This window comes from Cyprinus carpio, chromosome B13 (genome assembly GCF_018340385.1).
Source record: "Cyprinus carpio isolate SPL01 chromosome B13, ASM1834038v1, whole genome shotgun sequence".
NCBI lineage: Eukaryota > Metazoa > Chordata > Actinopteri > Cypriniformes > Cyprinidae > Cyprinus > Cyprinus carpio.
Genome location: NC_056609.1, coordinates 22084947 through 22098968, shown reverse-complemented (window position 1 = coordinate 22098968; position 14022 = coordinate 22084947). Strand labels below are relative to the sequence as shown.

Below are 14022 nucleotides of genomic sequence, written 5' to 3'. Positions count from 1 at the left end.
AGAGATGGCATGAAACACGCAAACGTAGCGAAAGGGATTCGACTTGCCTTTCGCCCTCAGCGAAACCGCAGCGAGCGCTGCAGAGACTAACAGGGTTGACCTGAGAGAAAGCGAGCTCTTTGTGTCAGTTTGAAGCCAGAATGAATGTTTTTCTCCTCCTTTTGATAGGAACGCCTTTTAAGTTGGGAAATGAAAAGCAGGTGCACCGCTGGAGCGCACATTCGAACAGCCTGTCCTCACCGCCATGCGTTTTCAATTTTGAGGAGGATGAAAGAGAAATGCATGTTGAAATGGCCATGGGGGGAGAAGGTGATAAAATGTGTGATTCTGCTTTTGTTTTTGGAATGGCGGACGATCAAAAACAAAGAGGCACAAAACACAATGTGAGTTTCGTGCCTGTTGCACGAGTTTGTGTGATTATAAAGTAAAAATGTCAACAGGGAGCACACATGTAAAACAGCGCTCGTAATATTTCAGACCTGTTGAATCAAGCAATAGTGTAAATCTCACGAAACCTGTCAAGAACATGTCCGTGTAATATTTCCCATTAAAATCAAGAAACAATTAGAGAAATTGTATAAGAAAACTTGGATAATTGCCATTAAAATGAATGTGAAATACCAAAAGAAAGTGCTTTAGTCCTAAAAAAATTACTCATATATATGTAAAATACAAATAACAATCAAAATAATGAACAAAAACACCTAAAAAATACACCCAAAAAACATAACCAACCAAAATCACAATTAGGCAGCAAAAGACTGAGCAAATTCTCCTAAAAAGTATATGCGACCAACATCACCATCAACATTTTTTTCTTTTAACCAGAGGAGGTCATACATGATGCAGCCCTGTGCAACATGCCAAGCTTGAATGAATCCCAGTCTCTCTTCAATGGGCCAGGTGTGTTTTCACTCCAGGGCTCAGGCCAGGCCAAAGGTGCTTTCACACAAGGGTGCCGCAGGACAAAGGATGAGGGAAAAGAAAAGAAATATGGCCTTCATCATAGTGTAACACTCTTTTGGCACAGGGAAGCGTATTAACAGAAGCTACAGTTGGACAACTCAAAGCCAAGCAGAGCTTTTTTACAAGGTGTCTGGTTGTTAAAAGCAACGTCGTTCCTTGTGAAATATTATAATAAAGTTACAGGTGCAGTTATGCGGAAAAAGTTCTTGTACCATGTCGTGGTGGTTAACAAAGTAAGTGCAAATTTACTGCACAGAATAGGGGAGATGGAATAAATTAAACGTTTAATACATGTAACTTCAAAGTAATGCACAATGCACCCCCCATGGCCATATCAGGTATGTGCACATATAATTCAATCCCTTATCACCCCATCAAAATAAGAGACAGCGATGATATAATACAATGTTACACGTAATTATTTATAATATACATCACTGTCCAAAAGCTGAGCTTCAGAAAGATTGTTTTTACGGAAGTAAGTCTTTTATATTGACTAAGGCTGAATTAAAAAATAAATTAAAAACAGTAATGTAAAATATTATTACAACATAAAAAAACAACTTAAATCCATTTTCAGATATTTTACACTGTAATCCTTCCCAATTATGAAAAGGAGCTAAACAATGTCTGAACAAATCTTGCCATTAGCTGCTAAAAGGATATTCATATCCAGAAAGCATATACTTGTACTCACATCAAAATAAGTGATGTGTTGTGATGTGACGTATAAACCCAAACACAGATTTCATCTTTACTTTAATCTTGACCTGAAGAGAATACATCATAGCATTTATTCAAATACACAATCGTCTCGTCCTCTTCCGTGTCTAGCCATGAACAAAAATCGGTCTTATATCATGATTGCTTTAAGAGACATCCTCTATGGGCACAATGGACATGCGTGCTTGCATGTGTATAGAGATGTGAATCATGTCTGTGGCATATTGACTTGGGCACAGATAATATAAGAGAGAAAATCTTGTTTTATTCATGTGACAGAAAGCATTAGTTTAAAACATGAAGAGCATGGCCTTGGGCCCTGCTCACGGCAGGAATCCCAAGTAAAGCAAAAAACATCCTTTTTTGCTCTTGAAATATGTCCCTACTAAGCAACTGGCTAATGGCATTAAGATGTTGGAGGAAAGGATTGACATCTAAATTACGGCCAAAGAAAGGAGATAAATTTCAAAACTTTCAAGCTACATATGAGATATTTTCATCAGGACTTAATTTGTGCACAAATTTCTTAAACAACGACCCATTAATGGTTGACTGAAGCAGTGCAAAACCTGTCAAAAAACAGTAAATGTACAGTAATGTCACACTAATATGTGTTTTTGATACCTGAAGTACTCACAGCTGTAGAGTAAAGGCTGACATCACGGGCGTTTTCAGCCCAGCAGCCACAACCATAGTGAGCAGCCTGAGACAGAAACATTTGAAGAAAAAATGTTTAAGAGTATCTCATATTAGCACTTATTACTTAGTGCAGATTTTTGCAGCATACAATACTGGGTAACACTTTATTTTAAGGACCAATTCTCACTATTTACTAGTTGCTTATTAGCATGCATATTACTACATTTACATTTATGCATTTAGCAGACGCTTTTATCCAAAGCGACTTACAGTGCATTCAGGCTATACAATTTTTATTTATCTTTTAATCAGTATGTGTGTTCCCTGGAAATTGAACCCAAGACCTTTTGCGCTTCAAACTCAATTACCAAACACTAAACCACGTAACCCTACCTTATCCGTAAAAGTAATAACTACCTTATGAACTATTAATAAGCAGATTAACCCATCCGTAAAAGTAATAAAAAGTAACCTTATGAACTATTAATAAGCAGCAAATTAGGAGTTTGTTCAGGGAAAACTCTTAGTTAATAGTGAATATGTGTTTCCTATTCTAAAGTGTTACCCAATACAGTTTAAAAGTCTGGGGTAAGATTTATTCATTTATTTTTAAGAAATCAAAAATTAAACAAAGCAAACAATAAATAAATTAACAAAATTACACAATAAATATTTTTACAATAAAACAAATTTTTACAATAAATGCAGTTCTTTTGAACTTTCTATTCCTCAAAGAATCCTAAAATAAATGATGGTATTATTCTACCAAAATACTAAGCAGCACAACTGTTTTCAACACAACACTAGATAATAATAAGAAAAGTTTCTTTAGCACCCAATCAGCATATCAGAATATAAACGGTATTTTAAATTGTAAAAATATTTTACAATTTCACAGTTTACATAACTAGTTATTAGTAATTACTAAGATTTTCACTATGTTTGATCAAATAAATGCAACCTTGAGCATGAAAGACTTCTCTCAAAAATGTAAAAATCTTACAGACCCCAACCTTTTGAACAGTAGTGTAATAATCCATTGTTATTTAAAATATGTTTTTGTGTCAATACAACAATGTCAATTTGTTGTGCTAAAAATTTTTGTTCAGTGTGATAGGCCTTAATTAGGAAAATCAAAGTATGCTATAATACCAATGAACATTATTAATGGTAATTACAATTATAACATTATAGTAATATTAATAAATATGAATTATTACTATTAACAGATTTTTCTCAATCACTACATCACTGACATGCTTATTTATTTAATGTCTAGCATGATTAAATAGAATATGCTCAAACTTAGGAGCAAATCAAAGGTCACCTGTCCCACACGACCCGGGTGTTTCATGGCCAGGCCTCCGCTGGAAACCGCAGCCGCCACATTCCCTTCCCGATCCACCACGACCACACCAACCGTGTCCAGACAGGCCGAGTTATTCTCCTCACCTGCCACCAAGATGTCTCCTACTGGCTCCAAGCAGCCAAAATCATTCTCCTGCGCACAAAATTGCCATTCAATTAGAATTTCCTAATGCGCACACAGAAATTAACCAGCACTTTTCTGCAGTCTGACATCCTGAGCTCATTTACAAAGTGAAATCAAAAATAAATGTAAGTGTCAATGTATCTTCATGCTAAACCGTGGTCCAAAAAAAAGAGGAACAAAGAGGCTGTGGTTACTGGCAACAGCAAAAAAGGCACATTTCCAAAGCCCAGAATAATACTAGACTGAAAAACATTGAACATTGCTTCTCTTGCAATGTTTTTTTCTTGTCTATGAAGTTGGCTTTCAGACCCAGCTGGCTACCATAACCAAACTTGAACTTTCTGACAAAGCTGGGAACTGTAATACATGTCGCTATCTAACTTGAGCAAATAAAGTCCAATTACATATCAGCATCTGAAAAATGATCCTCATGCTCTCATTTAGAATGAGTAAAGTGGTCATTTTTAAAGGACTGTTTTCATTTGCTGATTGCTGTGTACTTTGGAAAGAGCGTTGATGTGGACTGAAAGACTCGTAGAACTGTTTGACAAATTGGCCGTTCTTGAGAAACTGCGGAAGGGGACAGGATGACTTATAATTTATTATTCCATCTTCCCATGAACAGTGTCATTACTGGGCCACAGATCTTCAGACCTCGGCTGATTATTATGTGCAATAACTCTCTAAAATATGAGCAAACAGGCAAAAACAGAACGTTATTATTATTGATCTCACCATCAACGATAAATCTGACAAAATCAACTCCAGAACAACATCTGCTCACAGACCTTTCCAAAGGGGAGCATCAATTTTCCTCTCTTTTATGGGTAGCTGTTTATATAACCTTTATGTCTTAAAAAATGATTCTGCTTTGTCTCTGTTGTGATGTGTCATGAAAGCAAATTGGTAAAATTTTCAACTGGCTTGAGAGAAGTTGAAATGTTTCCATCTTTGTCATCTTTTTCTGTAAAACAAAAAATAAACTATCCATACTTTTGGACCAATGAATTCCCAGTTGCTCACAATTACTGGATTTTTATCTCCATTTCATAAAGACTCTTCAGGCAGATTTTCATCTCATGCCATTATTTAAAATCATTTTTAACAATACTTAATATTGGCAGCAGATATTTAGACTTAACGGCACTAAATTCCGTGACATTTCCAAGTCTGAAAACATAGGCGACACTAGGGCTGGGTTTCCGGGGCATATGCCCTGAACAGATTTAGTTAACTCCCAAATGTTTTTTAAGCACCTTGCCTTTCACCCCAAGTTTATGCCTGGCCATTTGTGGTTTTTGCAAAACTATTCTAAGACATAAACCTTGCCATGAATCTTGCAAACTTCTGCAAATCCAGTAATTACTTTTCTTCTCAAAAGCCCTCATCGTGTGAACTTCTATAAATCTAAACAACACTCAAGAATCCCAGGATAGATATAAAACAATATTTTAAGATTCCCTAATATTCCCAAGTTTCTCAAAACTGTGGGAAACCTTCAATGCTAAAGTCATGTTTCTACAAAGCACAAGTGCACCCACCCACATAACAGAAATTACAGCTTATTTCTGCAAAGCACTTTAAATGCGTTAAAAATGAGCGAGAACCCATAGACCCCAGTCTATCCATGCGATACAAATGCATTAGTAAAACAGTAAAACAATAAATATGGCACTTATAAAATCAAACAAACCACAGGCCACTTGAGAGGAGACTGGGGGATGTGTTGTTATCTTAATGACCATTTAATGCATAGCTCTGGAGAAAAATCTTTACTGCACTGAACTGAAGGAAGAAAGACCATGTGGCATCCCAATGGCACAGATCATTCATGCAGATAGAGCCAACAGCAAACACTTACTTCAAACCGATGCTATCTTTAAAACAAACCTTACAAGGTTCGAACACCGAACATGAATACCGCATGCACCAAACACAGTTAGACCGCAACGTATTTGTCTCTCCTGTCGAATAAGATTTTCGCCCACATTTTCAGGACTGTAATTTGCAACTAATGACCCTGGAGTGACCCACGTTTCACTTTCTCATCGGGACCACACAAGCGTCACATCATGGATGGATCTGCACTGGAACCCATTTTCCCTCGACCCCTGCATTCCATGTGTACCTGTCAAATCGCTTCCTTGAAAATCTACCAAAAAAGTAGGAGAGATGCTAACATGTTCAAGCACATTACAGGAAATAATTCGGTTAAATAACTTCAAGATGTGGGCGCGGGAGATCGGGCGGCAGGGTGGAGGTGGTGCTGAAGCACCATGGTCTCATATCACATCGACGATTGTCTTAAAACTCCTGTAACGTTCATGAGGCCCATATCACCAAAACCTGTGATTGTTAGCTTCTTTAAAATAAGATATAAATGGTCCATGCAGGGCTATTATACTTAAAGAGAACTTAAAGTTCACCCAAAAATGAAAATTCTATTATCATTTACTCAACCTCAAGTTCCAAATCTAAATGAATTTCTTTCTTCTGCTGAACACAAAAGTAGATGTTTTAAAGAATGTTGGTAACCAAACAGTTGTGGTAGCCATCAACTTCCATAGCATTTTTTTTCCCTATTACGAAAATATATTTTTTTTAAGTTAAAAAATTGAAGTTTTTCAATTTACTATAAATATATATTGAAAAATTTGAATCTATATATATATAAACCTAAATAATAAATAACAAATAATATACAATATATAAAAAGTATATATACCTACAGATGGAAAAATATATAGCCTTTTTATAATTCACAACAAAATATAAAATGACTTGAAATTAAATAAACAAACTTAAGTGAAAATTAAAAAAAAATATTTCGTTAGCTGAATGGAAAAGTTTCTCAACTGTAACAAAATATCTTACATTTATGCAAAAAATAATTCACAACAAAATAAAAATATATATTAAATAGCCTGCTAAAAACACACACACAAAAATTTACAATTAAAATAATGCATTTGAAACTGCCCCGAATTAAACGACTAAAAAGATCTTTTCAAGTTGATATTTTCATGTCTACCTGGTGAACTCATGCTTTTCAGGTCAGCGACAAGAAGCTACAAAAGATCGCCAGAGAACTGTGTCACCCAAGTCAAATTCCTTGTGTGCAGTGCCATGTCAGCAGTGCAGTAAGTATACATATGTGTGTTTCCTGTGATTGTGAGTAATTGAGGTCTCCACGCCCCCCTTCAAGGTCGTCATTACCCGACGGGTTTCCTCCTCTGGGTATATGTGGTGGTTTTGAATTAGAGGACTCAACAGATGCAGATCCTGTTATCAGTCGAGTAATAATGTCAGAGCAAATGCCTCTGCTGCACTGTGTTTAGACCTAATTAAATGTGTTGAACTGAATGGGAGGGTGGAAACCTATAGATCATGGAGCATTTATAGGAGAAACTCGCATATTTAGTTGTCTTTTTTTAATCAGGGAGAACGCCTAGGCCAAAATTCAACAGCATATTCTGAAATCTCATTGGTCCTCCCCACATAACTGTATCTTAAATATAAAATATGGACTGCAGTGATTTGGATTCACTCACATGTCCACACAATTGTCTTTTCCTCTTCGTCTCAACCTGCTCCGCCAGCTCCATCTTCCTTTTGTTCCTCTTGTAGCCTGACAAACTGAACTCTGTAAAGTGTTGAAAAAGGTGTGACAGTCAATAACAGACGTTACTCCACAGCCTATCCAAAAACCTGTGTGCGTGTGCCAGGACCCACTAAATGCTGACAACCGCTTTGCTTCTGTGGCCTTATTGCTTTGATTATTAGTATTATTCTTCATGATAACATAGTGCAGCAAGGGTGTGTGTTAGGCGAGGGAGCCTTTATTCACATAATAAATCAGTCTGTTGGTGGAAATGTGGTTGAAATCCTCAAAGTCTCCCTAAATAATGGGACATGTGTTGGGAGTGAGGTCATGGTTTTGGCATCAGATCATTTCATCAGATCAACACACACTCTATCTCAGTCCGACACACACACACTGGGAGTCGGCATGGAGCCCTCTATTAAAGTATAGAAGCCATTGTTTACCAAGCACTGCATTCCACTCCTGTGAAAATCTCTTAATCAAAGAAAATGAATCAATGAAATGGGCACAATTAAGTCATTTTGCTAAATTTAATGGAATGCAATTAGAGCTGGTAAAAATAACACTGAGTCAATGATTTAAAAATACTCCAGCAGATGAGATCACATGCCTTCTTGCCAATTATTATTCAATGAAATTATTATGTGCCACTGTCAAGACTTACAACTGATAGAAAGTAGTGGTTTTGGTAAAAGCCTTAACATGGAAAGCTTTCAAGCTATTCCTCATCTAGTATATTTCAATAAAACCTGTGTTAAAGGACAATAAGAACTAGATTTTCATTCCCTGAAGGAAATACAAGTGCTTGCAATAAAATGCTGCATCAGAGCTACTTTGTCACTATCACTGAGAATTAGTGGTCTTTTTTTCAGTCAGCTACACTTAATAATCATGTGGCTAAATGGTTAAATATATAAAGGGAAGACAAACGATCATAATTCAGTATGCAAACTACTGTTTGAAATAAGACAAATCACATTTCAGCATTCACATAACATCATTGCTGCTAGTAACAATTTCAACGCTGAACAATTACAACAATGATTGATGTAATAAACTATAATCATATACTTTCAAGAATAAAATTAACACAAAACCTAAACAGATAGCACACATAATGCTATAATTTAGGCTTAATAAAATGCAGAATTGTAATGCATAACATTCAGTTCAACTCCCCAGTATAAACATTTCTTGTACAATAATATATTAATAAAATTAGTAATTCAGAGAATAATATCAGGTGTGCATTTAAAACTGCTTACAGTAACAGAGGAAGCACAAATAACTGTCAGTGTCGAAGTGTTGTGTAACAGGTTGAAACTCCACGGCAAACCTCATTACATTATATGATAGAACAAACCACAAGCTCTTATATTAAAGGAACCTGGACTGACTGAAGGGCATCTTCTTACTCACACAAGACCATTCATTTCACTAAAACTGCTTTTAATTTGCTTCTTAAAAGAGAAATTTACTACAAATGTAAGAGTCTTGTAATAATCTCCTGTTTTCCCTAATAATGTGAAATGATGAGATTTCTTTTACCAATATCCAAAGATGTGTCCTGATCTTTATTAATGCACATAAATCTGCAGTTCAGCACACATCAGAAGCTGAAAGAGGATTCTGGGTGGTCTGATACTCACTGGTGGTCATCTTCTCTGTAGGGCATGCTGGGATACCATGGCTTATGGCCCACTGTTCTGCTCCTTTGCCCACTAAAAAACTGACAAAGTAAAGATGTGATTTATTTCTTGAATGTTTCCTGCCTTAATTTTGAACAGTATACACATTGTACACACTACCTATATGAGTAAAATTTATTTCTTTAAAAGAAATTAATACTTTTCAAAAGTGACAATAAATATTTTTAGTGTGTTACAAAATTGTATTTTAAAATAAATGCTGTTATTTTGAACTTTCTATTCATCAAACTACCCTGAAGACTCAGCTTTGCCATCCCATGAATAAAATTTGGGCTGAAAAATGATTAATCGCATTTAACATAAAAGTTTACATGTTTACCTACTATGTTTGTCTACTGTGTATAAATACACACACATATATGTATATATTTAAAAAAAAAATTGTATGTGGTAATATTTATATTATATATAAATATTTGATATTTTATATATAAATCTAACATATCCTATATCCTTGATATACAGTGCCGTGAAAAGGTTTTTCCCCCCTTCCGTTTTTTTTTTTTTTTTTTTTTTTTTTTTTTGCATATGTCACATTTAAAAGATTCAGATCGTCAAACAAATTTGAATATTAAACGAAGATAATGCAAGTAAATACAAAATGCAGAAAATTTTCCAAATAATGGAAAAAAGCTGTCCAAACCTACCTGGCCCTACGTGAAAAATAAATTGCCCCCTCCTGTTAAATCATGAAAGCACTGCGATTAACCACATTATTTTAGAAAGCTGCGTTAAATTTCACTAGCCACACCCAGGCCTGATTACTGCCAGACCTGTTGAATCAAGAAATCACAGTGGTGAACCTTCTCAGGAGTGGCCGGCCTACCAGAATTACTCCAAGAGTGCAAGGACGACTCATCCAGGAGGTCATAAAAGAACCCAGAACAACATCTAAAGAACTGCAGGCCTCACTTGCCTCAATTAAAGTCAGTTTTCATGATTCAACAATAAGAAAGAAACTGGGCAAAAACAGCATCCATGGAAGAGGCAAAATGACTTGCTATGACTTGCCATAACTGATGCAACCACAAATTCTGGGCTCTAACTGAAAATCCTGAAGGAGAATGTCCGGCTGTCAGTTTGTGACCTCAAGCTCAAGCGCACTTGGGTTATGCAGCAGGACAATGATCAAAAACACATCAGCAAGTCCACCTCTAAGATGGCTCAAGAAAGACAAAATTGAGGTTTTGGAGCGGCCAAATCAAAGTCTGGACTTAAATCCGATTGAGATGCTGTGGCATGACCTTAAACAGTCCATTCATGCTAGAAAGCCATCCAATGTGGCTGAATTAAAACAATCCTGCAAAGAAGAGTGGGGCAAAATTCCTCCACAGTGATGTGAAAGATTGGCAGTTATTGCAAATGCTTGATTGCAGTTGTTGCTGCAATAGATGGCACAACCAGTTATTAGATTTAGGGGCAATTACTTTTTCACGTAGTACCAGGCAGGTTTGGACAGCTTTTTTCCCTTAATAAATGAAATCATTATTTCAAAACTGAATTTTGTATTTACTCGGTTATCTTTGTGTAATATTAAAATTTGTCTGATGATCTGAATCATTCAAGTGTGACAAATACGCAAAAAATAAATAAATAAATAAAAACCAGGAAGGGGGCAAAAACATTTTCACAGCACTGTATACATGTATGTGTGTGTGTGTGTATTTATATATACATATTAAATATAAACAGTACACACACACACAGTATGTAAACAAACTTTTATTTTGAATGCGATTAATCGTTTTGCAGCCCTAAATAAAATACGCTTTAAAATACATAAATATGAAAAACAGTTATTTTAAATGCTGTCTTGGGGCCCGTTCTTCATACCTCGCTTAATACATCTGAGATGATTTGAAAGATGCCAGATCTTCTAATCGTGATAAATGATCTCTAGAAAGATTGGTTCTTCATACGAATTTGCGGTTTTAATTAAAATATCTGGATTAAGTTGTCAAAGATAACTGCGCGTTATTGTGTTCCCCATAAAGGGAAGATAGTTAGATACTCATATAACCATATAAATCATATAACCCAGATTGCATGTCTGATGGTAGATGGGAGTATTCTGACGACGACTTTCATACCTTTTATGGATCTTGACACTGTTATTTACTTTGCAGTCTATGGGACATTTACAGGCCTCCCGTTTTCATCCTAAATATCTTAAATTGTGTTCCGAAGACGAACGTAGCTTTTTGACAAGAATATTAATCCATATTGTTATCAAGTTTTAATTAATACACATTTTTATGCGTAAAAACCCACTAACGGTCAAGCTTCAGTTATCTGCATCTCCTGCGCTCCATCAAGCCACTCCCATAGCAGCTGTCAGCACTCAAATTAATGAACGACTCAGATTAACTGTACAGCATGTGTGTAAGACTCTAATACAATTATAAAGTTATTTTATCACAAATAAATATTTCAATGAGTAAAGTTATTACTTATTTTAAATGACTGTCCCCGGATTAGTAGGGTACTCTTGTAATAGAGTTCCACTTAAAAAGATGCAATCTTATCATATTTACTGAGTTAGCGACGTATGAAGAACGGGCCCCTGGTGTCAATCAATGTAGCATGAGTAAATATTTTTGGCCCACTTTATCAATAGGAAATGTCTTATTCTATGAATGGTACTTATTTCCTATAGCTAACACAATAAACTTGTTACATTTGTCATAATGCCGGAATGTTTTGTCATGCACAAAGTTTGTTTATTCTGGCTGCATTACGTTCATGTATAATAGTGTATTCTGTGTATACTGCAATTGATATGCTGATGTTACTTGTTTTACGCATGTATTTCCCCTTAGGCATCAATAAAGTATGTCAGTCCATCTATATGTCTAAAGCCAACATCAGAGAGCTCAGCTCACCAGGGAGGGATCCTGCCAGCTGATAGCTTCCCCTTCTGAGTTTCACTTAACAGTCTTCTGGCTACCAGCACCGGGTTCTTGATTCCTGATAGAAAGAGCAGCATTAGTATCACTTTCACTCAAGATAGTTTAAATATGGTAAAAGAAACCATTTGGCTTTCACATGCACGTCTGTTGAAGAATAAAGCAGTTCAATGGAGTTCACTGAACCAAAAAAGCATTCTAAAATAACATTGCATTAACATCAGTGTGAAACTAGATGATATTTTATGTAGATGAGCAGAATATTTCAAGGCATTGCATGTTAAATTGTGTTTTTCTTGTTTTAACAAACATGGCAACAGGTTGATAGGGTAGAATTGATCATGTTTTGTACTTGTTCCAAATGTTAAAAAGTACCACATATGCCACAGTCCAAGACCAAAAGCACATCTAACGTGTTTATAATATGTACATTTACCACCTAAAGTGAAAAAAAAGGGGAAAAAAAATCTGTTGTCTTTAAACTTTGCAATCTCGCATGTACAAAATGCATTTAGCCATATTCCCATAAAAGGTTGAGGAGGGTAGAAATTGGCTTTTATTTATTTTGTTTAAAACTTGAACAGCACCTAAGACACGATAAAAAGCTTCAACCAGCCTCGTCAATGTTTCTAAAAGCACTCACCACTCAAGGCTCCAACAGCTCCATAGTTTAAGGACTTTCCATCCATAATGCTGGCATCACACTCAATCTCACCAGAGAGGTTTAGGTTGGAACCGGTACCCGCATTGGTGAACGGAGAGTCCTGTAAATAAGCATCAACCTAGACATTTTAAAACCAGGAAACACTGAGGAGTAGAATGAGTAGAAATGTGTGTAGTCTGTCATAGATCTTAGTCAGGGTAAGATCAGGCTGTGAGGTATAGACTTTTGTTGTGATCCACTATCACCTCTAGCTCCATAAGAGCTGCTGTCACAGCCTCCAGCGCCAGTCCTCCAGCTCTGAGCCTGTCCACAGCCTGAAACACATTAAATCACAAGTGATGACAGCAACTCCACGTCTGCCAATTCCTAAAACCAACTCAATGTGCATTCAGTGTGTACTTAGGATTCAGGATCTTTATGCAGAAAGGACTGCACTAAACTAATGTATACAAAACATAAAAATGTGATAATTCAATACAAAGAGCTTAAAAAGAAAATAAAGCTGCAGTGATTTCCACTCGACAAGCTTCAAGCAGAGAGTGTGGAATGGTATATTAAGCTGCGCAGCAGCTCGGGCCGCTGCTGGTGTCATGTTATCACCACATAACTCAAATTCCCTGGCACAGGTGTTTTACTCGAGCCTGAACCCTTCTTTTCATCCTTTACACGGCACTTTGGATGGGGAAAAGCATTGCACTGCAGCTTGCCAACCTATACATTACTGTTAGCTGCAAGCATCTATTACAATTTTGTTAGCATATCTTAGATTTTGTATATTTTGCAATGTGAGATTCGGCAAAAAAAGTATGCATCTTTGTGCTAAAAACATTAGATGATCTATATCAGAAAATCATGCAAACTGAGCTGGGAATGAAAACTGATTAAATCATTGAATTGACATCTTGTTGACGTCAGAGGCAGAGCTATCGAAAGGTTACAGTTCACAGCAGAATCTAAAGTTTTGAATGAAGTATCGCATGCAACTCACTCTCTGGCACGCTCTCTTGCACACATGTTTGTATTCCTTGGCTTTGGATTCTGAATGATACCCTGCCCCTGAGGAGGTAAAAATCATCAAAAAATAAAATGCATTCAGTTTGTTTCTTACAATGAGGTTCTTCAGCTGTTAACAGTCTGTAGTTTTGCTTGTCTTATGAGATTTATTTATAAGCTATTTTCTTACAAATAAAATTGGTTTTATAACCAAAGTCTTTACGATCTATTTATTTTTATCTTAAGCATTAAAAAAAGCAGTCTGCCAGAAAAGTAGAGTCTGTATTTAGACAACTTCATGTCATTCCAAACCCATTTATTTTTCC

The 14022-nt window shown here is 36.1% G+C and overlaps 1 protein-coding gene across 2 annotated transcripts in view; it reads right to left on the bottom strand.

Moving 5' to 3' along the window:
* The window catches only part of tasp1 (taspase, threonine aspartase, 1), a 55047-nt gene that overhangs the window by 39544 nt on the left and 1481 nt on the right, over positions 1 to 14022 (bottom strand). For both annotated transcript variants that reach the window (XM_042737292.1, XM_042737291.1), the window contains exons 3-10: positions 13692 to 13759; positions 12949 to 13017; positions 12683 to 12803; positions 12016 to 12100; positions 9074 to 9153; positions 7372 to 7463; positions 3656 to 3829; positions 2314 to 2392 (exon numbers count right to left, since the gene is read on the bottom strand). In XM_042737292.1, the coding sequence (XP_042593226.1) occupies positions 2314 to 2392; positions 3656 to 3829; positions 7372 to 7463; positions 9074 to 9153; positions 12016 to 12100; positions 12683 to 12803; positions 12949 to 13017; positions 13692 to 13759 (768 nt within the window). The remainder of the gene's footprint in view (positions 1 to 2313; positions 2393 to 3655; positions 3830 to 7371; positions 7464 to 9073; positions 9154 to 12015; positions 12101 to 12682; positions 12804 to 12948; positions 13018 to 13691; positions 13760 to 14022) is intronic.